The 25,819-nt window shown below is 42.3% G+C and overlaps 1 protein-coding gene across 1 annotated transcript in view; it reads right to left on the reverse strand.

Annotated features, from left to right (window-relative positions):
- crtc1a (CREB regulated transcription coactivator 1a) overlaps positions 1-17,116 on the reverse strand; it is a 42,541-nt gene extending 25,425 nt beyond the window's left edge. The window contains exons 1-7 of the mRNA XM_070436826.1: positions 16,971-17,116; positions 12,471-12,587; positions 10,883-11,011; positions 10,546-10,607; positions 10,331-10,419; positions 4,894-4,979; positions 3,152-3,186 (exon numbers count right to left, since the gene is read on the reverse strand). Coding sequence (XP_070292927.1) covers positions 3,152-3,186; positions 4,894-4,979; positions 10,331-10,419; positions 10,546-10,607; positions 10,883-11,011; positions 12,471-12,587; positions 16,971-17,096 — 644 coding nt within the window. The 5' untranslated portion in view covers positions 17,097-17,116. The remainder of the gene's footprint in view (positions 1-3,151; positions 3,187-4,893; positions 4,980-10,330; positions 10,420-10,545; positions 10,608-10,882; positions 11,012-12,470; positions 12,588-16,970) is intronic.
- Positions 17,117-25,819: the final 8,703 nt, after the last annotated feature.

Raw genomic sequence — 25,819 nt, forward strand, 5'->3', positions numbered from 1 at the left:
ATGTGTTTGAAATTCACTGCTTGACTGAGTGACCTTACAGATATTTGTGTGGGGTACAGARATGAGGTAGTCATTCAAAAATCATGTTAAACACTATTATTGCACACAGAGAGAGTGAGTCCATGCAACTAATTACGTGACTTGTTATGCACATTTTTACTCCTGAACTTATTTAGGTTTGCCATAACAAAAGGGTTGAATACTTATTGAATCAAGACATTTCAGCTTTTCAATTTTTATAAATTTTTAAAATTTAGGAAAAATTAATTCCACTTATACATTAAATTCAGGCTGTAACAACAAAATGTGGAAAAAGTCAAGGGGCGTGAATACTTTCTGAAGGCACTAAGCATTATTTTGTTGTAATGGGGACAGTAACATTCATGCTCTATGAAAATGATAAGGAAAATGTGTTTAGTTTAAAAGTATTAAGCCGTCTAATAGAATAAAAAAAGAATGTAGACATTAATAAATGCATTTCCATAGCTTCTAATGTTTTTTACAAAGGTGGGGGAGTACTAAAATGGAGGCATGTTGGCTTCAAAAAAGCGCCCTGTCTGCCATCTAGTGTACTGTATATATAAATCATTGGGTAGTATATGCACAGCCAGCCAATTTCACAGGCTGCTGCAGAGTATGTGAAATAACATAGAAAAATAAATCAGAACACTTCAGAAATATTTTGTCCACTGTGGATTTCCCTTGGAAATGTACACTACCGTTCAAATGTTTGGGGTCACTTAGAAATGTCCTTGTTTTCCATGAAAACATACATGAAATGAATTGCAAAATGAATAGGAAATATGGTCAAGACGTTGACAAGGTTATAAAAAATGATTGAATTGAAATAATAATTGTGTCCTTCAAACTTCGCTTTGTCAAAGAATCCTCCATTTGCAGCAATTACAGCCATGCAAACCTTTGGCATTCTAGTTGTCAATTTTTTGAGGTAATCTGAAGAGATTTCACCCCATGCTTCCTGAAGCACCTCCCACAAGTTGGATTGGCTTGATGGGCACTTCTTACRTACCATAGGGACAAGCTGCTCCCACAACAGCTCAGTAGGGTTGAGATACGGTGACTCTGCTGGCCACTCCATTATAGGACAGAATACCAGCTGACTGCTTCTTCCCGAAATAGTTCATGCATAGTTTGGAGCTGTGCTTTGGGTCATTGTCATGCTGTAGGAAGATTTGTTCTTCTTTGTGATCTGAACACCTCAAACACTTAGATTTGTCTGTCCATAACACTTTTTTCCAATCTTCGCCTGTCCAGTGTCTCTGTTCTTCTGCCGATCTTAATCTTTTCTTTTTATTGGCCAGTCTCAGATATGGCTTTACTTTGCAACTCTGCCAGCATCCCGGAGTCGCCTCTTCACTGTTGACGTTGAGACTGGTGGTTCTGCGGGTACTATTTAATGAAGCTGCCAGTTGAGGACTTGTGAGGAGTCGGTTTCTCAAACTAGACACTAATGTACTTGTCCTCTTGCTCAGTTGTGCACCGGGGCCTCCCACTCCTCTCTATTTTGCTTAGAGCCACTTTGCACTGTTCTGTGAAGGGAGTAGTACACAGCGTTGTATGAGATCTTCAGTTTCTTGGCAATTTCTCGCATTGAATAGCCTTCATTTCTCAGAACAAGAATAGACTGACGAGTTTCAGAATAAATTTCTTTGTTTCTGGCCATTTTGAGCCTGTAATCGAACCTACAAATGCTGATGCTCCAGATACTCAACTAGTCTAAAGGCCAGTTTTATTGCTTCTTTAATTAGGACAACAGTTTTCAGCTGTGCTAACATAATTGTTAAAGGGTTTTCTAATGATCAATTAGCCTTTTAAAGTGATAAACTTGGATTAGCTAACACAACGTGCTATTGGAACACAGGAGTGATGGTTGCTGATAATGGGCCGCTGTAGATATTCCATTAAAAATCAGCCATTTCCAGCTACAATAGTCATTTACAACATTAACAATGTCTACACTGTATTTCTGACCAATTTGATGTTAAATTAATGGACAAAAAAAGTAGCTTTTCTTTCAAAATCAAGGAAATGTATTTTAAAACGGTAGTGTACATGGTCCTTCAAGCCGGATAGGAAGTTGAGCATCATGTTGTGCTGAGCGATTAGTGCTTTTTGAGGTTGGTTCGGTTAGAATATTAAAACATTTCGGTATCTATATATTTATTTTTAWTWTTTTTATTAAATGCACTATGCATTATGTGGGCTGAATGCTGTAACACAGAATAAAACAATTAATACAAAAGTTTAAAACCTATTAAATGGTAGTGACTACCCATTACTGCTTATTAACCATCATTTATTCACATTACTTTATTTTAATAAAACATTTGTTTTGCTTTATTTTAGTAGTTCTTCAAAGTAAATATGGCATACTTTTATGACTACTGAATACCAACTATCAATCACTTAGATTGTGTATTTTCTGGTAGCAATACCTTGTGAAGCAACTGCTTTTATTCCTCAATCATGCAGTTGGTCTTCCCTCAGTCTCTGTGTCTGCTCCACACCGTTCTTATTACAACTCAGTGCTCCACACAGACTGGACAAGTAGGCGGGCACGCAATGGATTATGGTCACTGTAGTTAATTACCACGTTTTCTGAGCTAAACTTTGTTGAATATTTTTCTGTTGGAAACTACAACTCCCTACTACATCGCACACATCAGGCTTGATCTGATTAATCTCTACAGAAACTACACATTCAGCTCACAGAAGAAGAAAAAACTAAATGGAATTCAAACAATGGAACCAACATCGGTCAATTAGTTGTTAAAAAGCTAAAAATTAATTGCACACAAGCCCAAGGGAAGGCAAATTGTCTCCAGTCTCCAGTTGTTTCCCCTCTTATAAGATCAGGACACATATCTGCTGAGATCCATGCAAGGGACTCTGTTCACATTCTAAAAATAACAATAACATAAAATCATACACAGCCAGAAATGGCTGGATCCACAACATTTATTAACAAGTATTCCAAAATATAAGATGTCTACAGGTGAAAAAACATCAACATTACTAAGCCACCATAGCCTGCGACAGCTGACAGATTATCGTAATCAGCCATTCAAAGCTCACATGAAGGCAGGATTTTTTAAATGTTACAGTCTGTGGGACTCTTTGAAGTACTCACTTGATTCCTGGGACCTTGGACCTTGATGAAGCATTCTAAGGGAAAAATGAAAATTACAACTCAGAATACAATACAACTCAGTTAGGGCTGTATAACAGTGGAGATACAGTTGAATTTGGAAGTTTACATACACTTAGGTTGGAGTCATTAAAACTAATTTTTCAACCACTCCACAAAAGTGTTGTTAACAAACTACAGTTTTGGCAAGTCGGTTAGGACATCTACTTTGTGCATGACACAAGTCATTTTTCCAACAATTGTTTACAGACAGATAATTTCACTGTATCACAATTCCAGTGGGTCAGAAGTTTACATACACTAAGTTGACTGTGCCTTTAAACAGCTTGGAAATTCCAGAAAATGATGTCTTGGCTTTTAGAAGCTTCTGGTAGGCTAAATTACATCATTTGAGTCAATTGGAGGTGTACYTGTGGATGTATTTCAAGGCCTACCTTCAAACTCAGAGCCTCTTTGCTTGACATCATGGGAAAATCAAAAGAAAATCAGCAAAGACCTCCACAAGTCTGGTTCATCCTTGGGAGCAATTTCCAAATGCCTGAAGGTACCACGTTCATCTGTACAAACAATAGTATGCAAGTATAAACACCATGGGACCACGCAGCCTTCATACCACTCAGGAAGGAGACGCGTTCTGTCTCCTAGAGATGAACGTACTTTGGTGCGAAAAGTGCAAATCAATCCCAGAACAACAGCAAAGGACCTTGTGAAGATGCTGGAGGAAACGGGTACAAAAGTATCTATATCCACAGTAAAACGAGTCCTATATCGACATAACCTGAAAGGCCGCTCAGCAAGGAAGAAGCCACTGCTCCAAAACCGCCATAAAAAACCCAGACTACGGTTTGCAACTGCACATGGGGACAAAGATCGTACTTTTTGGAGAAACGTCCTCTGGTCTGACGAAACAAAAATATAACTGTTTGGCCATAATGACCATCGTTATGTTTGGAGGAAAAAGGGTGAGGCTTGCAAGCCGAAGAACACCATCCCAACCGTGAAGCACGGGGGTGGCAGCATCATGTTGTGGGGGTGCTTTGCTGCAGGAGGGACTGGTGCACTTCACAAAATAGATGGCATCATGAGGCAGGAAAATTACGTGAATATATTGAAGCAACATCTCAAGAAATCAGTCATGAAGTTAATGCTTGGTCGTAAATGGGTCTTCCAAATGGACAATGACCCCCAAGTATACTTCCAAAGTTGTGGCAAAATGGCTTAAGGACAACAAAGTCAAGGTATTGGAGTGGCCATCACAAAGCCCTAACCTCAATCCCATAGAAAATGTGTGGGCAGAACTGAAAATTGTGTGTGAGCAAGGAGGCCTACAAACCTGACTCAGTTACACCAGCTCTGTCAGGAGGAATGGGCTAAAATATTCACCCAACTTATTGTGGGAAGCTTTTGGAAGACTACCTGAAACATTTGACCCAAGTTAAACAATTTAAAGGCAATGCTACCAAATACTAATTGAGTGCATGTAAACTTCTGACCCACTGGGAATGTGATGAAAGAAACAAAAGCTGAAATAAGTCATTCTCTCTCCTATTATTCTGAAATGTCACATTCTTAAAATAAAGTGGTGATCCTAACTGACCTAAGACAGGGAATTCTTACTAGGATTAAATGTCAGGAATTGTGAAAAACTGAGTTTAAATGCATTTGGCTAAGGTGTATGTAAACTTCTGACTAAAACTATGTCACCAGATCTAGGTGCATTTCACCTTTTTCCCATCCCAGTTCTGTTTTTGTTCGTCTTTGTCCATATCTGATTCTGTGTCTTCTGGCCTTGGTACATGAAGCAGAAGCACTGGGGAGATTGAGGAGAAGAAAGAGGGAGAGGGAGTTGGATTTATCTAATTGTCACTTATCTAGAATAACAAAGCTACAAATATACAGTACCAGTCAAAAGTTTGGAAAACACACCTACTCATTCAAGGTTATTTTTTTGTTGTTGACTATTTTCTACATTGTAGAATAATAGTGAAGACATCAACACATACGGAATCATGTAGTAGTCAGAAAAGTGTTAAATAAATCAAAATATATTTTATATTCTTCAAAGTAGCCACCCTTTGCATTGATGATGACAGCTTTGCACACTCTTGGCATTCTCTCAACCAGCTTCATGAGGTAGTCACCTGGAATGCATTTCAATTAACAGATGTGCCTTGTTAAAAGCTAGTTTGTGGACTATATTTCCTTCTTAATGCCTTTGAGCCAATCAGTTGTGTTGTGACAAGGTAGGAGTGGAAAACAGAAGATAGCCCTATTTGGTAAAAGACCAAGTCCATATTATGGCAAAAACAGCTCAAATAAGCAAAGAGAAACGACAGTCCATCATTACTTTAAGACATGAAGGTCAATCAATACGGAACATTTCAAGAACTTTGAAAGTTTCTTCAAGCGCAGTCGCAAAAACCATCAAGCGCTATGATGAAACTGGCTCTCATGAGGACCGCCACAGGAAAGGAAGACCGAGGGTTTTCTATTTATTTTCACCTTTATTTAACCAGGTAGGCCAGTTGAGAACAAGTTCTCATTTACAACTGCGACCAGGCCAAGATAAAGTAAAGCAGTGCGACACAAACAGAGTTACCCATGGAATAAACAAAAGTACAGTCAAAACACAATAGAAAAGTCTATATACAGTGTGTGCAAATGAAGTAAGATTAGGGCGGTAAGGCAATAAATAGGCCATAGTGGCGAAATAATTACAATTTAGCAATTAAACACCGGAGTGATAGACGAGCAGAAGATGAATGTGCAAGTAGAGATACTGGGGTGCAAAGGAGCAAAAATAATAATAATATGGGGATGAGATAGTTGGGTGGGCTATTTACAGATGGGCTAWGTACAGGTGCAATGATCTGTAAGCTGCTCTGACAGCTGATGCTTAAAGATAGTGAGGGAGATATGTCTCCAGCTTCCGTGAGTTTTGTAATTCGTTCCAGTCATTGGCAGCAGAGAACTTGAAGGAATGACAGCCAAAGTAGGAGTTGGCTTGGGGGTGACAGGTGAAATATACCTGCTGAGTGCGTTTTATGGGTGGCTGCTGCTATGGTGACCAGTGAGCTGAGATAAGATTGGGCTTTATCTAGCAAAGACAAATAGATTACCTGGAGCCAGTGAGTTTGGCGACAAATATGAAGCGAGGGCCATCCAACGAGAGCATACAGGTCGCAGTGGTGGGTAGTATATGGGGCTTTGGTGACAAAACAGATGGCAATGTGATAGACTGCATCCAATTTGCTGAGTAGAGTGTTGGAGGCTATTTTGTAAATTACATTGCCGAAGTCAAGGATCGGTAGGATAGTCAGTTTTACGAGGGTATGTTCGGCAGCATGAGTGAAGGATGCTTTGTTGGGAAATAGGAAACCGATTCTAGATTTAATTTTGGATTGGAGATGCTTAATGTGAGTCTGGAAGGAGAGTTTACAATCTAACCAGACACCTAGGTATTTGTAGTTGTCCACATATTCTAACTCAGAACCGTCCAGTGTAGTGATGCTAGACGGGCGGTCAGGTGCGGGCAGCGATCGGTTGAAGAGCATGCATTTAGTTTTACTTGCATTTAAGAGCAATTGGAGGCCACGGAAGGAGAGTTGTATGGCATTGAAGCTCGTCTGGAGGTTTGTTAACACAGTGTCCAAAGAAGGGCCAGAAGTATACAGAATGGTGTCAATTTCACCTTTTATTGTATAATCTAAAATGCGAACCTCATCATCCAAACATCACACGGAACACATCCACAGCCAAACTCATTCCATAAACTAGTCTAAATAACAGGTTGCGCTGACCCCCCCCCCAAAAAAAACATAAGTTAGCAACCTAACAGCTAGATTTGTTTACAATGTACCACATCTCTGGTGACCACAAGGAGAGATGTAATATTGTTTAAAAAAGAGATGTGTGTCAGTTAAGCTAACAGCAGCTAAATTCTTTATGATGGCAGCCATGTTTGTTTATGTTTGAAAAGCAAAAACTCCTAATTCCTGAATGCCAATCACTATAAAATGCAAATAAACAAAGTTTAAAAAAAAGAATAGTAACTTACTTTGGCCACTTTTCAGCATATTACAAATCTTTGATGTACGTGTTACAACCGGAGCATATGACTTGTAACACGGAACCCAAACCGGCTGCACGCGTGCGCCATCGTGCATAAATGTATTTTGTCCCCCCACACCAAACGCGATCACGACACGCAGGTTAAAATATCAAAACAAAATCTGAACCAATTACATTAATTTGGGGATAGGTCGAAAAGCATTAAACATGTATGGCAATCTAGCTAGCTAGTTTGCACTTGCTAGCTAATTTGTCCTGTGATATAAACATTGAGTTGTTATTTTACCTGAAATGAACAAGGTCCTCTACTCCGGCAATTAATCCACACATAAAACGCTCAACTAAATTGTTTCTAGTCATATCTCCTCCTTCTAGGCTTTTTCTTCTCTGGACTTTATATTGCGATTGGCAAGTTTCATAAATTAGGTGCATTACTGCCACAGACCTCGTTCGTCTTTCAGTCACCTACGTGGGTATAACCAATGAGGAGATGGCACGTGAGTACCTGCTTCTATAAACCAATGAGGAGATGAGAGGCAGAACCTGCATCACAAATAGAACTGACTTCTATTTTAGCCCTTGGCTAAAGGAGAAATTTATATGCTAAATAAAAATAAAACCCCTGGAGCTGGCAACCCTGAAGTAGTATAGTTACAATCTGATGCCGCGTTCAAAACAACACTGGGAACTCCAAAAAAAGAGAAGCTCCAACTGGGAAAAGTCATTTTGAACGGTCATCCAACTCGGATTTCCAACTCGGGAACCTCTCCAGAGCTCCGACCTTCCAACCTGAAGATCACTGATGTCGTGATTTTACCTCGTATTTTTCAGAGCTCCCAGTTGTCTTGAAAGCACCATAAGTCAGTCGAGTGAACGATCCCTTGTTATAACATATTTGGTCTGACAGACGCTTACGTGACAACTAGAATGCATTGTATGACATCAACAAACATGACACCACCCACAGCTGGCAAATAGCTTAGCATTAGCTCATCATAATCAGTACAACCCTCAAAAAAGTACGTTACACACATATGTGTCCATTACAATCTATGCAAGAATCAGAATGCATGATTTGACATCAGTACTTGAAAACATGTGAATCAAACAGTAAATACTGTTTGAATGATGTATGTGAGTATAACAGAACTCATATGGCAGGCAAAAACCAGAGAAAAAATCCAACCAGGAAGTGCGAAATCTGAGGTTTGTAGGTTTGCCTATCCAATATACAGTGTCTTTGGGGTCATATTGCACTTCCTAAGGCTTCCACTAGATGTCAACAGTCTTTAGAACCTTGTTTGATGCTTCTACTGTGAAGAATGAGGGAAGGAGTGCTCTTTGAGTCAGGTGTCTGGCATGAGCTGACCATGCGCTCTCCCGTGAGAGTGACCTGCGTTCCATCGCATTACAAAGGAATTCTCCGGTTGAAACATTATTGAAGATTTATGTTAAAAACATCCTAAAGATTGATTCTATACATTGTTTGACATGTTTCTACGAACTGTAATGGAATTTTTTGACTTTGTCTGGACCTGGTGCCTGCGCATTTGGATTACTGTACTAAACGTGCGAACAAAAAGGAGGTATTTGGACATAAGTTATGGACGTTATCGAACAAAACATTTTTTTTTGGTGGCACTGATTCCTGGGAGTGCATTCTGATGAAGATCACCAAAGGTAAGTGAATATTTATAATACTATTTCTGGCTTCTGTTGACTCCACAACATGGCAGATATCTGTATGGCTTGTTTGGGCTCTGAGCGCTGTACTCAGATTATAGCAAGGTGTGCTTTTTCCGTAAAGTTTTTTTGAAATCTGACACAGCAGTTGCATTAAGGAGCATTTTATCTAAAGTTCCATGTATAATACTTGTATCTTTTATCAATGTTTATTATGAGTATTTCTGTAAATTGATGTGGCTCTCTGCAACATTACTGAACATAACGCGCCAATGTAAACTGAGATTTTTGGATATAAATATGAACTTTATCAAACAAAACATACATGTATTGTGTAACATGAAGTCCTATGAATGTCATCTGATGAAGATCATCAAAGGTTAGTGATTCATTTGATCTCTATTTCTGCTTTTTGTGACTCCTCTCTTTGGCTGGAAAAATGGCTGTGTTTTTCTGTGACTAGGTACTGACCTAACATAATCAGATGGTGTGCTTTCGTCGTAAAGCTTTTTTTGAAATCGGACACTGTGGTGGGATTAACAACAAGTTTATCTTTAAAATGGTGTAAAATACTTGTATGTTTGAGGAATTTTAATTATGAGATTTCTGGCGCCCTGCACTTTCACTGGCTGTTGTCAAGTCGATCCCGTTAACGGGATCTCAACCATAAGAATTAACTACAATAGTGAGTAAAAATATTACATACCAACAATTCCCTCTGGGCAAGTCTGAAGACTATATCTAAGAATAACCAAACAACATTTGGTGAACACAGATGATTCTGAAGCAGTAGCCTAGTGGTTAGAGCGTTGGGCCAGTAACCGAAAGGTTGCTAGATCAAATCCCAGAGCTGACAAGGTAGAAATCTGTCGTTCTGCCCCCGAACAAGGCAGTTAACCCACTGTTCCTAGGCTGTCATTGTAAATAATAATTTGTTCTTAGCTGACTTGCCTAGTTAAAAGGTTAAATACATATTTTTATTTTAAGACACCATTAGCATGTAACCTTGAGAACCACTCAGATATTCCTATTCATCCCATGAGTAATATCTATAGCCTTCGAAGACATAGTCTAAAACCTTTTATCAGGTACACTTGACTCTATTCAACAGTACAATAAAGAGTAGCCAGCAAAGCCATTACAATATATTTCATTGTCAATACATTGAATACCACCTCCCTCATAACAACTTGGCTAATAATTCAGCGCAGGACTCAAAATTCATTACTAAGCCTACCAACTGGAAACAGAGCATTGTACCCTACAATGGCTAGTCATTCCTCTTATGGGGTCATTGTAGGGCCAAGGCATTTCGCTAACTGGTTCTGTCCAAAAATAATTAATGTGTAATGATGAACTAATATAAAGTTTATACAACTTGAAATACCAAGTTCAAATCCAACACACCTCGTTTAGGCTGCATGTCCTGTGAGCCTCCCGCGAAAATGTCCTGTGGGTTCAAGGTGCTCTGATGCAACGCAGAGTCCGAGTTAGTCCTATAGCACAGGGAAAGAGACATACACCACTTAGGTGGTGACCAACTGTATCAGTTGTGGAAAGTCAAGGGAGCGTTTCACAACGAAATCCCAACAGTTTCACGTCACATAGTTGGGTTATCTTACCTCCTCCAACTGGTGTCAGGTGGGGGTGACAGATACACTGAACCGTATGGACAGCTATCAATGTGATACCACTGGTTAAGGGCAACACAAATCTGTAGCATTTCACAACTGATGTCAATGTAAAACACCATTATGCCATAAAGTACAGCATATGCTTTTGAAGTACAATGGTTAAAGATGTTACATAGTGGTGCTTGCTTTAATGAAAAGGCAAATTGTTACTGTAAAATGACTATGTAATTACCATGTCATTCATAATCAAATATCCGTTGCATAGCAGACCGTAAAATAAAAAGTTATCAACTATACAGTTGCATAAACCGACAGTAAAAGATATTTGGCGTCCATGTTTGTCGAGGGGCCTTCCGTGTAGGGACGTGATGCGGTTTCTGTCCCGGTAAACTCTGTCAACCAATCCATGATGCCGTGTTGTCCTGCTAGTGTCACCTGAACCTTGAAAGGGAGTCTGCAGACACCGCACAAAGAAAACCAGTTACAAGCTCCATAGATAAAAGACAGAAAAATATGTCAAAAGAGYAAACACATTTCCATTTCGGGTAAGACACATACAGAACCTTCAAAAAGTATTCACACCCCTTGACCTGATTGTCTTTTTTTGTGTGATTTTTTTGTCACTGGCCTACACACAATACCACATAACGTCAAAGTGGAATTGTTATTCTAAGTTTCTACAAATTAATAAAAAATGAAAAGTTGAAATGTCTTTCCAGTATTCAAACACTTTATGGCAAGCCTAAATAAGTTAAGGAGTAAAAATGTACTTAACAAGTCACATAATAAGTTGCATGGACTCTTTATGCAAAAATAGTGTTTAACATGATTTTTGAATGACTACCTCATCTCTGTAACCCACACATACAATTATCTGTAAGGTCAGTCAGTCAAGCAGTGAATTTCAAATACAGATTCAACCACAAAGACCAGGAATGTTTTCCAATGCCTCGCAAAGAAGGGTACCTATTGGTAGATGAGTAAAAAAAAAACATTGAATATCCCTTTGAGCATGGTGAAGTTATTAATTACAATTTGGATGGTGTATCAATACACCCAGTCACTACGAAGATACAGGCGTCCTTCCCTACTCAGTTTCCAGAGGAAGGAAACCGCTCAGGGATTTCACCATGAGGCCAATGGTGACTTTAAAACAGTTACAGAGTTTAATGGATGTGATAGGAGAAAACTGAGGATGGATCGACAACTATGTAGTTACTCCACAATAGTAACCTAATTGACAAATTGAAAAGAAGGAAGTATGTACAGAATATGTTTGCAAAGAGGCACTAAAGTAATACTGAAAAAAAGTATTGCAAAGCAATTATCTTTTTGTCCTGAATACAAAGTGTTATTTTTGGGACAAATCCAATATAACACATAACCGAGTACCACTCTCCATATTTTCAAGCATAGTGGTGGCTGCATCATGTTATGGGTATGTGTTTGTAATCGTTAAGGACTGGGGAGTTTTTCAGGATAAAAAATAAATGGAATGGAGCTAAGCACAGGCTAAATCCTTCAGGAAATTCTGGTTCAGTCTGCTTTCCACCAGACAATGGGAGATTCATTCACCTTTCAGCAGAACAATAACCTACAACACAAGGCCAACTCTACACTGGAGTTGCTTACCAAGAAGACAGTGAATGTTCTTGAGTGGCCGAGTTACAAATACTCACAGCTGTAATCACTGTCAAAGGTGCTTCTACAAAGTATTGACTTAAGGGTGTGAATACTTATGTAAATTACATATTTCTTTAATTAATTTTAAATACATTTGCAAACATTTATTTGGGGTATTGTGTAGGTGAGAGAAGAAAAATGTAATCCATTTTGAATTCAGGCTATAACACAACAAATTGTGGAATACGTCACGGGATATGAATACTTTGAGTCCTACAAACACACATTACCTGAAAAGGCATGTCAATGGTGCCATTTCCAATCTGATTGACATTTGGCAATGATCCGCCATAGTACTGCCCACGGTTTTGTCCCAGCTGTAAATACTGGGTCTTCTGTAACTGTAACTGTATAAGGAGTGACAAAACAAAAGCAAACATGGCATCAGATAATGTTCGGTATGAAATATTCAACAATAATTCAAAAACGAGTGTGACAGAGAGCACAACAATTCTGACTGATGAAAAAAACAACACTATCCTTGTTTAACATTGATTCTATAGATTACAAATCACTCCATCCATCTCAGTCAGAACCAAGGGGATAAGACTTGTCTGGCCTAAGCAATCACCCATTGTTGTGTGAAAATGACATTTACTCACCTTTAACCTCAATTTACCTAATAAACTTCATAGAGAAAATAAATTTTTCAGCAATTACAGATCACCCATGATTAAATWATGTTTTCATTATTTACAATCTTGCCACACCGACTCATCTTGACATTGAATGGCGCCACATATAGGCCTAACTGGGATAACTATCACCTATATGAATGTCTTTCCATCCTTACAAAAACTCAAGGTCACACCCTTATAGGTTCAACAGTTCACCTGCTATGAGTATGCAAATAGTTGACCTCAAATCAAATCACATTTTATTGGTCTCATACACATAGTTAGCAGATAATGCGAGTGTAGCGAAATGCTTGTGCTTCTACTTCCGACCGTGCAGTAATATCTAACAAGTAATCGAACAATTATCTATGATTGGCTGTGATTTCAGGTGGTGACAGCCAACTACATAAACTCAGCAAATAAAGAAACGTCCTCTCACTGTCAACTGCGTTTATTTTCAGCAAACTTAACATGTGTAAATATTTGTATGAACATAAGATTCAACAACTGAGACATAAACTGAACAAGTTCCACAGACATGTGACTAACAGAAATTGAATAATGTGTCCCTGAACAAAGGGGGGGTCAAAATCAAAAGTAACAGTGTGGCCACCAGCTAAATTAAGTACTGCAGTGCATCACCTCCTCATGGACTGCACCAGATTTGCCAGTTCTTGCTGTGAGATGTTACCCAACTCTTCCACCAAGGCACCTGCAAGTTCCCGGACATTTCTGGGGGGGAATGGCCCTAGCCCTCACCCTCCGATCCAACAGGTCCCGGACATGCTCAATGGGATTGAGATCCGGGCTCTTCGCTGGCCATGGCAGAACACTAACATGCCTGTCTTGCAGGAAGTCACGCACAGAACGAGCAGGATGGCTGGTGGCATTGTCATGCTGGCGGGTCATGTCAGGATGAGCCTGCAGGAAGAGTACCACATGAGGGAGGAGGGTGTCTTCCCTGTAACGCACAGCGTTGAGATTGCCTGCAATGACAACAAGCTCAGTCCGATGATGCTATGACACACCGCCCCAGACCATGACGGACCCTCCACCTCCAAGTCGATCCCGCTCCAGAGTACAGGCCTCGGTGTAACGCTCATTCCTTCGACGATAAACGCAAATCTGACCATCACCCCTGGTGAGACAAAACCGTGACTCGTCAGTGAAGAGCACTTTTTGCCAGTCCTGTCTGGTCCAGTGACGGTGGGTTTGTGCCCATAGGCGACGTTGTTGCCAGTGATGTCTTGTGAGGACCTTCCTTACAACAGGCCTACAGGCCCTCAGTCCAGCCTCTCTCAGCCTATTGCAGACAGTCTGAGCACTGATGGAGGGATTGTGCATTCCTGGTGTAACTCGGGCAGTTGTTGTTGCCATCCTGTACCTGTCCCGCAGGTGTGATGTTCGGATGTACCGATCCTGTGCAGGTGTTGTTATACGTGGTCTGGCACTGCGAGGACGATCAGCTGTCCGTCCTGGCTCCCTGTAGCACTGTCTTAGGCATCTCACAGTACGGGCATTGCAATTTATTGCCCTGGCCACATCTGCAGTCCTCATGCCTCCTTGCAGCATGCCAAAGGCACGTTCACGCAGATGAGCAGGGACCCTGGGCATCTTTCTTTTGGTGTTTTTCAGAGTCAGTAGAAAGGCCTCTTTAGTGTCCTAAGTTTTCATAACTGTGACCTTAATTGCCTACCGTCTGTAAACTGAGTGTCTTAACGACCGTTCCACAGGTGCATGTTCATTAATTGTTTATGGTTCATTGAACAAGCATGTGAAACAGTGTTTGAACAAGCATGGGAAACAGTGTTTAAACCCTTTACAATGAAGATCTGTGAAGTTATTTGGATTTTTACGAATGATCTTTGAAAGACAGGGTCCTGAAAAAGGGACATTTCTTTTTTTGCTGAGTTTACGTTTCAGAAAGTTCTCTTATGTACTAGAGATACAGAGTAATATCACGAGAAAATCATTTTGCTATTTTGTTTAGAAAAGCAGGTAATCAAAGTAGTTTAATCCTATACACAGACAGTACCCAAACTGTTCATGTCTGTCACGCACACACACTATTGATTAAAGCAGGGAAATAATTTAATAATAATCTCAAAAGCCTATTTCTCCAGAGTATTTTGAAAATACAGTAATCTCGCAATAGTGAGTCAAGTTTGAATACATCTTGTTATTTTGTTGACAGAAGATTACATGCATTTTGGGATAAGTGTTTCACAAATCCAACCACATATGAATCAAGTCAATAGGGTAAATGTGCCTACTTGAGTGAACTTGTAGGCTCGCTGCCTACTGCACTGTCAAAAGTTATTATCAAATACTGAGCATTAGACTTGCCCTTCCTATTATTGTATGCATACTGTATGTTACAAAGTAAGGATTATGTTTATAGCCTCATACTATACTAGGGCTGGGAATTGCCTGGGACCTCATGATACGATATTATCACGATACTTAGGTGTCAATACGATATGCATTACGATTCTCACGATTGTATATTTATTGCGATTCGATACTGTGATTTTATTGCGATTTGATGTTCCAAACCTATATTGATCGCCATATGTCTGCTGCAGAGTGTCAAGAGAGACAGTGTTTATCAGTCATGGAAATAAAAGTGTTGTAAAAAAGTGCAGGTATACAGGCAACTAGCACAAAAATAATATTGAGTTATTGCCAAAATGATACGATACAATATATTGTCCAAAATAATATCCCGATATGTAGCTGTATCGACTTCGTCCCCCATCACTATACTATAGGGCCAAAAGCAATATTTTAAAGAGATTCTCCAGTACTTTTGTATACTTTTTAGCTAGTAGCCCTCTCGCTCACTCTGTGTGCATCTTGCTAGCTGTCACTCAAATGGTGAGGGGCTAAAACTCATTGGCTAGAACTGGAATTGCTAGGGGGCTGTCCCATGTGAGGGAAAATGTAGGGGAAAAGGTGCACCATTTCCAGAAAAACAATCACTTTCAAACTAGGGATTTCATGGCTGACTGCAGTAACAGTAATTCTGCTCATAAATGCATGTCTGAACTACACATTGACACATCCACCCCAAAGTTCCAGAGCATGTCTTCAAATAGTGAAACCTACTCTTCCCAAATGTGTTTGTTGAAATTGCACCCAATTTTGACTTCCAAAGGTTCCAGCCTAAAACAATAAATCACCCACTTCAGGAAAAATAACACATGTCACCTCAACACTGAATGAATCAATTGAAATCAATAGAAAATGTGTTATTTTCTGTGAATTAAAAACAAACACTACACTGATGATTGTCCAACGTATTCAATGGATAGTACCATCCAAATAAGGATGCAGTAATTTAACCAGTCAGTGAGCGATGCCAATGTTGCTACAGTATCTCAGAACCCGCCCATTTGAAACTCTTTCAAATGCGCTGGTTCTGCTGGCAACGTTTCTCAAATGCACCAATGTTATTTCGTATACATTTTGTAGAAAAATGTACTGCCAAAAGCACTGAAATGACATTGATGAAGAGCGCAATATGTTGCTGGCATTAGAGGCCTGCGGCATGCGGTTTGTCGTCAACATAATCTGTGCGGGTTGGTCCTCATCTTTGATATGCCACTGTCAATCATATTACTGTACTTGTCTGCCCAGTTTCACAGCACGACTGCTATTCCCACCTGATTATTAGCTTATGTGTCTTTGGTGATCTTTAAACTGAAAATACTGCTTTCCAAAATACTTCAATACATAGAAATTGCTGTTCATCTGAAGCTTCTTCCTCGCCTAGAGTGCGATCAGAAAAACCAACGAACGTTCTATTTTGATGTGGCTGTCAAACACGCATGCACGCCCCACATTAGTTGGCTATTGCTTGCACTGGAGCTATATTGTGCAACTTTTGAAGACGGAGGGACTTGAGCCGGGATACCTCTCCATTTGAGAATAACTACACGAATACGATAATAAGACTGCTGGTTGCCATTCATGCCAAGAATATTAGCTGGCACGTAGGGGCTGTTTGTTATTGTTTACCTCCCTGGCCAAGCTACGTGCCCGCCGCGAATATTACTGAATTTGACATCTCACCAGCAATAACAGCAAATGGGTATAAACAGACAAGCTTACCCTCGCTGCTCGGGTAATACTCAAATCTTTCATCACTTCCTCGAATGCTGCGGTCTCCTCTGCCTGCTTCTGATTATGTAAAGCGATTTTCTCGCTAAATTTCCGCGGATTGTTTGATGTCGCCATGTTTCGCTCTTCTGCTCTGCTTTCCCTCAATGACGTTGCATGCACACGTCCTTGCGCGTGGGCGTAGGTTACGCGCACATCTGGAACGCCTGCAATCCCCACCTTTTTTCACCAGGGATGGGTAAAATACAAAAAAGTGATATTAAGTTATACATTTTACCCTCATTGTTGCTTGTCTGAACATGTTATCAACGGTACACTTGTCAGACGTATGCGGATAATAACACAAATAAGATGATGCTCCAAAGAACGTGTTTGTCAGGTTCTTCTTGTTTGCCTGCCTTTTGTAGCCACTTAGCCTACATGGCATAACAATACTCTATCCTGTTCCCCTTATTTTCCTCTGATGAAGGCTATAGCCTATAAAAGTTGTTGTGTGTGTCTGTTCCTTTACAATTCTTGTAGGCCTAGTGTCTTTAATAACTAGCCCCTGGCCAGATGTCCCCACTCAAAGGAGAGTGCTTACTGGCAATATAATTCTCACTTGGAATTAAACGCATAAACCACTGTAAATCACACAATTCACTACTAATATGCTGACCTCACATCTCAAAATAGGGCTACTTAATGTTAGATCCCTGACTTCAAAGGCAGTTATAGTCAATGAACTAATCACTGATCACAATCTTGATGTGATTGGCCTGACTGAAACATGGCTTAAGCCTGATTAATTTACTGTGTTAAATGAGGCTTCACCTCCTGGTTACACTAGTGACCATATCCCCCGTGCATCCCGCAAAGGCGGAGGTGTTGCTAAAATCTACGATAGCAAATTTCAATTTACAAAAAAAAAATGACGTTTTCGTCTTTTGAGCTTCTAGTCATGAAATCTATGCAGCCTACTCAATCACTTTTTATAGCTACCGGTTACAGGCCTGCTGGGCCATATACAGCGTTCCTCACTGAGTTCCCTGAATTCGTATCGGACCTTGTAGTCATAGCAGATAATATTCHAATTTTTGGTGATTTTAATGTTCACATGGAAAAGTCCACAGACCCACTCCAAAAGGCTTTCGGAGCCATCATCGACTCAGTGGGTTTTGTCCAACATGTCTCTGGACCTACTCACTGTCACAGTCATTATGCTGCAGTAGTTTATGTGTCGGGGGGCTAGGGTCAGTTTGTTATATCTGGAGTACTTCTCCTCTCTTATCCGGTGTCCTGTGTGAATTTAAGTATGCTCTCTCTAATTCTCTCTTTCTCTCTTTCTTTCTCTCTCTCGGAGGACCTGAGCCCTAGGACCATGCTCAAGGACTACCTGGCATGATGACTCCTTCTGTCCCCAGTCCACCTGGCCGTGCTGCTGCTCCAGTTTCAACTGTTCTGCCTGCGGCTATGGAACCTGACCTGTTCACCGGACGTGCTACCTGTCCCAGACTGCTGTTTTCAACTCTCTAGAGACAGCAGGAGCGGTAGAGTACTCTTAATGATCGGCTATGAAAAGCCAACTGAATTTACTCCTGAGGTGCTGACTTGCTGCACCCTCGACAACTACTGTGTATTATTATTTGACCATGCTGGTCATTTATGAACATTTGAACATCTTGGCCATTGTCTGTTACAATCTCCACCAGGCACAGCCAGAAGAGGACTGGCCACCCCTCATAGCCTGGTTCCTCTCTACATTTCTTCCTAGGTTTTGGCCTTTCTAGGGAGTTTTTCCTAGCCACCGTGCTTCTACACCTGCATTGCTTGCTGTTTGGGGTTTTAGGCTGGGTTTCTGTACAGCACTTTGAGATATCAGCTGATTTAAGAAGGGCTATATAAATACATTTGATTTGATTTGAAAGTACCAACACTTTCAAAAAGGTATTTTTTTTACAGACACTAAGGCCAAAGATGAGGTTTTGAGCGACAGGCACAGTCCAAGCACAATGAAACAATATGCTGTTTCACCCACCATTCAGAGTAGTGGAAATAAATTGGCTGTAAAGTAACCAAGGAAACCATTGAAATTGTATTCCAGGGCACTGGGTGTGTGGGATTATGCTGTTATTGCAAACTAAACCCTGGAAAAAACCTTGGAGTTGAGCCTCATTGAAAAGGCTAGCTAAAATGGAGAGAATGTCATGTCTTAGTAGATTCCTGTATTCTGCTCCTCAGATACGTTTATCTGGTTACATAAACACAGAAACGGCAAGCTTTTCCAAAGCATGAGACAGCATGCTTCTGTAACGGCGTTCCTCCTCCTCTTCATCCGAAGAGGAGTAATGAATTTATTGAACAAGACATAATAATGAATTTATTGAACAAGACAAAACGAACTATAACTTGACAACTAACAAAAATAACAACCGAATGTAGACAGACTTGGACCACGAACTTACATGAAACACGAAGAACGAACGAACAAGTACTTACTACAAACAAAACGACGAACGAACGAAACAGTCCCGTATGGTGCAAACATAGACACAGACACAGGAGACAACCCCACAAACAAACAGTGTGAAACACCTACCTTAATATGGCTCTCAATCAGAGGAAATGAAACCACCTGCCTCTAAATTGAGAGCCATATCAGGTCACCCTTTAAACCAACATAGAAACAGAAAACATAGACTGCCCACCCAAACTCACGTCCTGACCAACCAACACATACAAAACTAACAGAAACAGGTCAGGAACGTGACATAACCCCCCTCAAGGTGCGTACTCCGAACGCACCACCAAAAGTCTAGGGGAGGGTCTGGGTGGGCATCTGACCACGGTGGTGGCTCAGGCTCTGGGCGAGGTCCCACCCCACCATAGTCAATCCCAGCTTACGTCTCCCCTTAGAATGACCACCCTCTTATTTCCCACCCAATTTAAGGGGCAACACCAAGATAAAGGACAGTTCCGGGACAAGGTAGCTCAGGCAGAGAGGTAGCTCAGGACAGAGGGATAGCTCAGGATAGAGAGGTAGCTCAGGATAGAGAGGTAGCTCAGGATAGAGAGGTAGATCAGGATAGAGGGGCAACTCCGGACTGAAGGGCAGCTCCGGACAGAGAGACTGCTCTGGACTGAGAGGCAGTTCTGGATCAATGACGGCTCCGGACGCTCATGCAGGCTGCGGCTCTGGACGCTCATGGCAGGCTGACGGCTCTGGACGCTCATGGCAGGCTGACGGCTTCGGACGCTCATGGCAGGCTGACGGCTCTGGACGCTCATGGCAGGCTGACGGCTCTAGACGCTCATGGCAGGCTGACGGCTCTAGACGCTCATGGCAGGCTGACGGCTCTAGACGCTCATGGCTCGCTGACGGCTCTGGCTGCTCATGGCTCGCTGACAGCTCTGGACGCTCATGGCTACTGGCAGCTCTGGCAGATCCTGTCTGGCTGGCGGCTCTGGCAAGATCTCTGTCTGGTTGGCGGCTCTGGCAGATCCTGTCTGGTTGGCGGCTCTGGCAGATCCTGTCTGGTGGCGGCTCTGGCAGATCCTGTCTGGTTGGCGGCTCTGGCAGATCCTGTCTGGTTGGCGGCTCTGGCAGATCCTGTCTGGTTGGCGGCTCTGGCAGATCCTGACTGACGAACGGCTCTGACGGCTCGGGACGACGGGCGGCTCTAATGGCTCGGGACAGACGGATGGCTCAGACGGCACTGGGCAGACGGATGGCTCAGATGGCGCTGGGAGACGGATGGCTCAGATGGCGCTGGGGAGACGGATGGCTCAGATGGCGCTATGGAGACGGATGGCTCAGATGGCGCTATGGAGACGGATGGCTCAGATGGCGCTATGGAGACGGATGGCTCAGATGGCGCTATGGAGACGGATGGCTCAGATGGCGCTGGGGAGACGGATGGCTCTGGCCGGATAAGGCGCACTGTAGACCTGGTGCGTGGTGCCGGAACTGGAGGCACCGGGCTAAGGAACGCACTTTCAGGCTAGTGCGGGGAGCAGGGACAGGGCCACTGACCTTCAAAGCGCACTATAGCCTGGTGCGTGGTACCGGCACTGGTGGTACCGGGCTAAGGGCAGCACCTCAGGGCGAGTGCGGGGAGAAGGAACAGTGTGTACAGGACTCTGGAGACGCAGGTGGCTTAGTGCGTGGTGCCGGAACTGGAGGCACGGGCTAAGGACACGCACTTCAGGGCTAGTGCGGGGAGCAGGACAGGGCACACTGACCTCTCAAAGCGCACTATAGGCCTGGTGCGTGGTACGGCACTGGTGGTACCGGGCTAAGGCACGACCTCAGGGCGAGTGGGGAGAAGAACAGTGTGTAGGACTCTGGAGACGCACAGGTGGCTTAGTGCGTGGTGCCGGAACTGGAGGCCTGGGCTGGAGACACGCACCATAGGAAGAGTGCGTGGGAGGACAGGCTCTGAAGACGCACTGGAAGCCGTGCGTGGTGTAGGCACTGGTGTACTGGGCTGGGGCGGGGGGTAGCGCTGAAATACCGGACCGTGCAGGCGTACTGGCTCCCTTGAGCATGAGCCTGCCCAACCTTACCTGGTTGAATGCTCCCCGTCGCCCGCCCAGTGCGGGGAGGTGGAATAACCCGCACCGGGCTATGTAGGCGAACCGGGGACACCATGCGTAAGGCTGGTGCCATGTAAGCCGGCCCGAGGAGACGCACTGGAGACAGACGCGTTGAGCCGGCCTCATGACACCTGGCTCAATGCCCAATCTAGCCCTACCAGTGTGAGGAGGTGGAATAACCCGCACCGGGCTATGCACACGTACAGGAGACACCGTGCGCTCTACTGCGTAACACGGTGTCTGCCCGTACTCCCGCTCTCCACGGTAACCTGGGAAGTGGGGCGAGGTCTCCTACCTGCCCTTGGCCCACTACCTCTTATCCCCCAATAAATTTTTGGGGTCTCTTCTCGGGCTTCCAGCCACGTCTCCTTGCTGCCTCCTCATACCACCGCTCTTGGGCTCTCGCTGCCTCATCTCCTCACGAGCGCGGCGATATTCCCCAATGTGAGCCCAGTGTCTTTTCCCTCAATACTTCCTCCCAAGTCCATGAGTCCTGATTTCTTGGCCGCTGTTCAAACTTGCGCTGCTTGGTTCTGGATTGGTGGGTGGTTCTGTAACGGCGTTCCTCCTCCTCTTCATCCGAAGAGGAGGAGCATGGATTGAACCAAAATGCAGCGTTGGAATAAGACATAATGAATTTATTGAACAAGACAAAACGAACTATACTTGACAACTAAACAAAATAACAAACCGAATGTAGACAGACTTGGACCACGAACTTACATGAAACACGAAGAACGAACGAACAAGTACTTACTACAAACAAAACGACGAACGAACGAAACAGTCCCGTATGGTGCAAACATAGACACAGACACAGGAGACAACCACCCACAAACAAACAGTGTGAAAACACTACCTTAATATGGCTCTCAATCAGAGGAAATGAAAACCACTTGCCTCTAATTGAGAGCCATATCAGGTCACCTTTAAGACAACAAGAAACAGAAAACATAGACTGCCCACCCAAACTCACGTCCTGACCAACCAACACATACAAAACTAACAGAAAACAGGTCAGGAACGTGACAGCTTCCCTGTACATTCAGTGCCTTCGGAAAGTATTCACACCCTTGACTTGTCCCACATTGTTACGTTACAGCCTTATTCTAAAATGTACTAAATAAAAATAAATTCTCAATCTACACACAATACCACATAATAATGAAGCAAAAACATATCGATATGTAAAGCTTATTAAAGAGCAGTGAAACTACCAAGAGTATTGTGCAGGTTTCTTTTTTTCCTCTTCTATTTATCAGAACTCAGAATAAGACCCAGATGCAGACAGCTAGAGTCACAGATGTTTATTGACCCAAACGGGGCAGGACAAAGTCAGGTCAAAGGCAGGCAGAGGTCCGTAATCCAGGGCAGAGTCAATAAGGTACAGAACAGCAGGCAGGCTCGGGATCAGGACAGGCAGAGGATCGTAAATGGGTCAGAGTCAGGCAGGTACAGAACAGCAGGCAGACTCTGGGTCAGGGCATGCAGCATGGTCAGAACCAGGGAAACCTAACTTGCGACCACAGGGCGCAGCGCAAACACACTGTTAAGACCTGCCGAGACACACTGGCAACAGACAAACAGAGAACGCAGGTATAAATACTGGGGATAATGAGGAAGATGGGCAACACCTGGAGGGGGGTGGAGACAAGCACAAAGACAGGTGAAACAGATCAGGGTGTGATGCTATTATTAGAAATCTTGTCTTCCAGATTGATATTTCTGTCATGTCGGTTTTGTGTATGACAGACACCTGCTAAGATACTGTATTTGCATTTCACACAGCCTTACCAGAAATGTGTTTCTGAAAACTGCTGTGACAGTCTTTATGGTGTATACTTCCCTTGCAAGGCTTCTCCAGTACCATTTGACCATGTCAGCAGGTAATGTGCATGTATATAAATACTAAAATGGAGATTTCACTTCACTTCCCTCAGAAATAAGGTTTTGGTGTTTGTGATGAACAACATTTTTCAACATCCACTGTATACACAGTAATCTCTCTGCCAATACACATTATACACTGAGTGTACAAAACATTAAGAACACCTTCCTAATATATATATTCTTTAACCTGTCTCCTCCCCTTCATCTGCACTGATTGAAGAAAGATAGATGAAGTGACATCAATAAGGGGTCATAGACTAACCAGGGGAAAGCTATGTCATGGAAAGAGCGGCTGTTCTTAATTTGTACACTCAGTGTACGTAGGTTCATTTGAAGAACCTGCCAGACATTTCTTGAATCTATTCAAATGTGGTAGCCTTCCAAAAGAGAAATGAAGATGTGTCACATGAAATGGAAGTAGGCGTTACAGCTAGAATATCAGTTAGCAGAAATCATTTGCCGGTGGAAATTACATCTACTTGTGTAGGCTATGGACAATAAACCATTGTCAAATGTGTTCTGGGTTGTCACACTTCAATAAGCATTCCTGGATAGCAATTATTCATAAAACATAATTGCACACAGTCTCACTGCTTAGTAGTTCATATGAGTGAATTAAACTATACTTTAAAACAATTGTTATTTGAATAGTGAACAATACAGCAATAATGTAGAGTACACCCTTCAAGGTGAGGTACAGACTAATGGAGAAATCTACATAAAAAATGGAAGTCCCAAACTTGTCTCTTCATTGCGGTGTGATATATTTTCTAGATTGACAATGAGGAATTTACAGTCAATCTTCAAATAAAATAAAATCTAATTTGATTTGTCACATGCGCCGAATACAACAGGTAACCTTACCGTGAAACGCTTACTTACAAGCCCTTAACCAACAACGCAGCTTTAAGAAAATACATACAAAAAAGTAACAAATAAAAGTAACAAATAATTAAAGAGCAGCAGTAAAATAACAATAGCGAGGCCATATACAGGGGGTACCGGTACAGAGTCAATGTGCGGGGGCACCGGTGTCGAGGTAATTGAGGTAATATGTACATGTAGGTAGAGTTATTAAAGTGACTATGCATAGATAATAACAGAGAGTAGCAGCAGTATAGAAGAGGGGGAGGGGTGCAAATAGTTTGGGTACCTATTTGATTAGATGTTCAGGAGTCTTATGGCTTGGGACTAGAAGCTGTTTAGAAGCCTCTTGGACCTAGACTTGGACCTCTGGTACCGCTTGCCGTGCGGTAGCAAGAGAGAGCAGTCTATGACTAGGGTGATTGGAATCTTTGACAATTTTTAGGGCCTTCATCTGACACAGCCTGGTGTAGATGTCCTGGATGGCAGGAAGCTTGGCCCCGGTGATGTAATGGGCCATACTCACTACCCTCTAGTTGCCTTGCGGTCAGAGGCCGAGCAGTTGCCATACTAGGCAGTGATGCAACCCGTCAGGATGCTCTTGATGGTGCAGCTGAAGAACCATTTGAGGATCTGAGGACCCATGACAAATCTTTTTAGTCTCCTGTGGCGGAATAGGTTTTGCCGTGCACTCTCACGACTGTCTTAAAACGACAATCTGAAAGCAGCAAACAACAGTTGAAACAATAACAGCCCACGACCGTTTCGGGATAACATGGGGGATGGGCTGGAAAAATGTAACCACTCAAATTCAAAGGCAGAGCTATGGATGCAAGGACCGACCATCTCATGATATCAAAATGACAGTTTTAACTGTGTTTATTATGCTATACAATGTGTGTCTACATTTACTTTGTTTACAAACATTGGAGTAAAGTAAGCTTATTTTGGCTTCTGATATGGTACCACGTTTGAACTAAGCTCATGAGGAATTTTATAAGTAATATTCTTCAAGAATCAATGGGTACATATAATTCATTTATACGTCCAAAAATGGATGTAGCAACTGCTGATTGCCCCTTTAAGCGATTACTTATTTGCCAAGTTCCACTATTTTACTATGGAAATAATGGAACTTTAAAGTTCCGCCAACATCTTCATTGTCTTTTACTCATAGACCAAGTTGACCACACTGCTGTTCTCACCCTGGCCTGGTAAGACACTTTTTATTGGTTGCGTTCCTATATACAGGATCCAACAGCATTCGTGAATTTCCTCTGATCCATCACCCACTCGGCTCCTTGTAGACTTACTGTCTGTGATGTGCAGAGCTGAAAAACTATTACGGAGACAAAGGAACCCAACGCGAGGTCCTACCAGACGAGCTATAGTAGGCCATTTTCGCACTCTTCTAGCAGTCTCATTATAATACTAACAGCATCACGAAGGCGATCACGAGAGCAGCCACTGTTGTGTGACCAATCTATGACTTGTTAGAGATCACTTGCTTC

This window comes from Salvelinus sp. IW2-2015, linkage group LG32 (assembly GCF_002910315.2).
Source record: "Salvelinus sp. IW2-2015 linkage group LG32, ASM291031v2, whole genome shotgun sequence".
NCBI lineage: Eukaryota > Metazoa > Chordata > Actinopteri > Salmoniformes > Salmonidae > Salvelinus > Salvelinus sp. IW2-2015.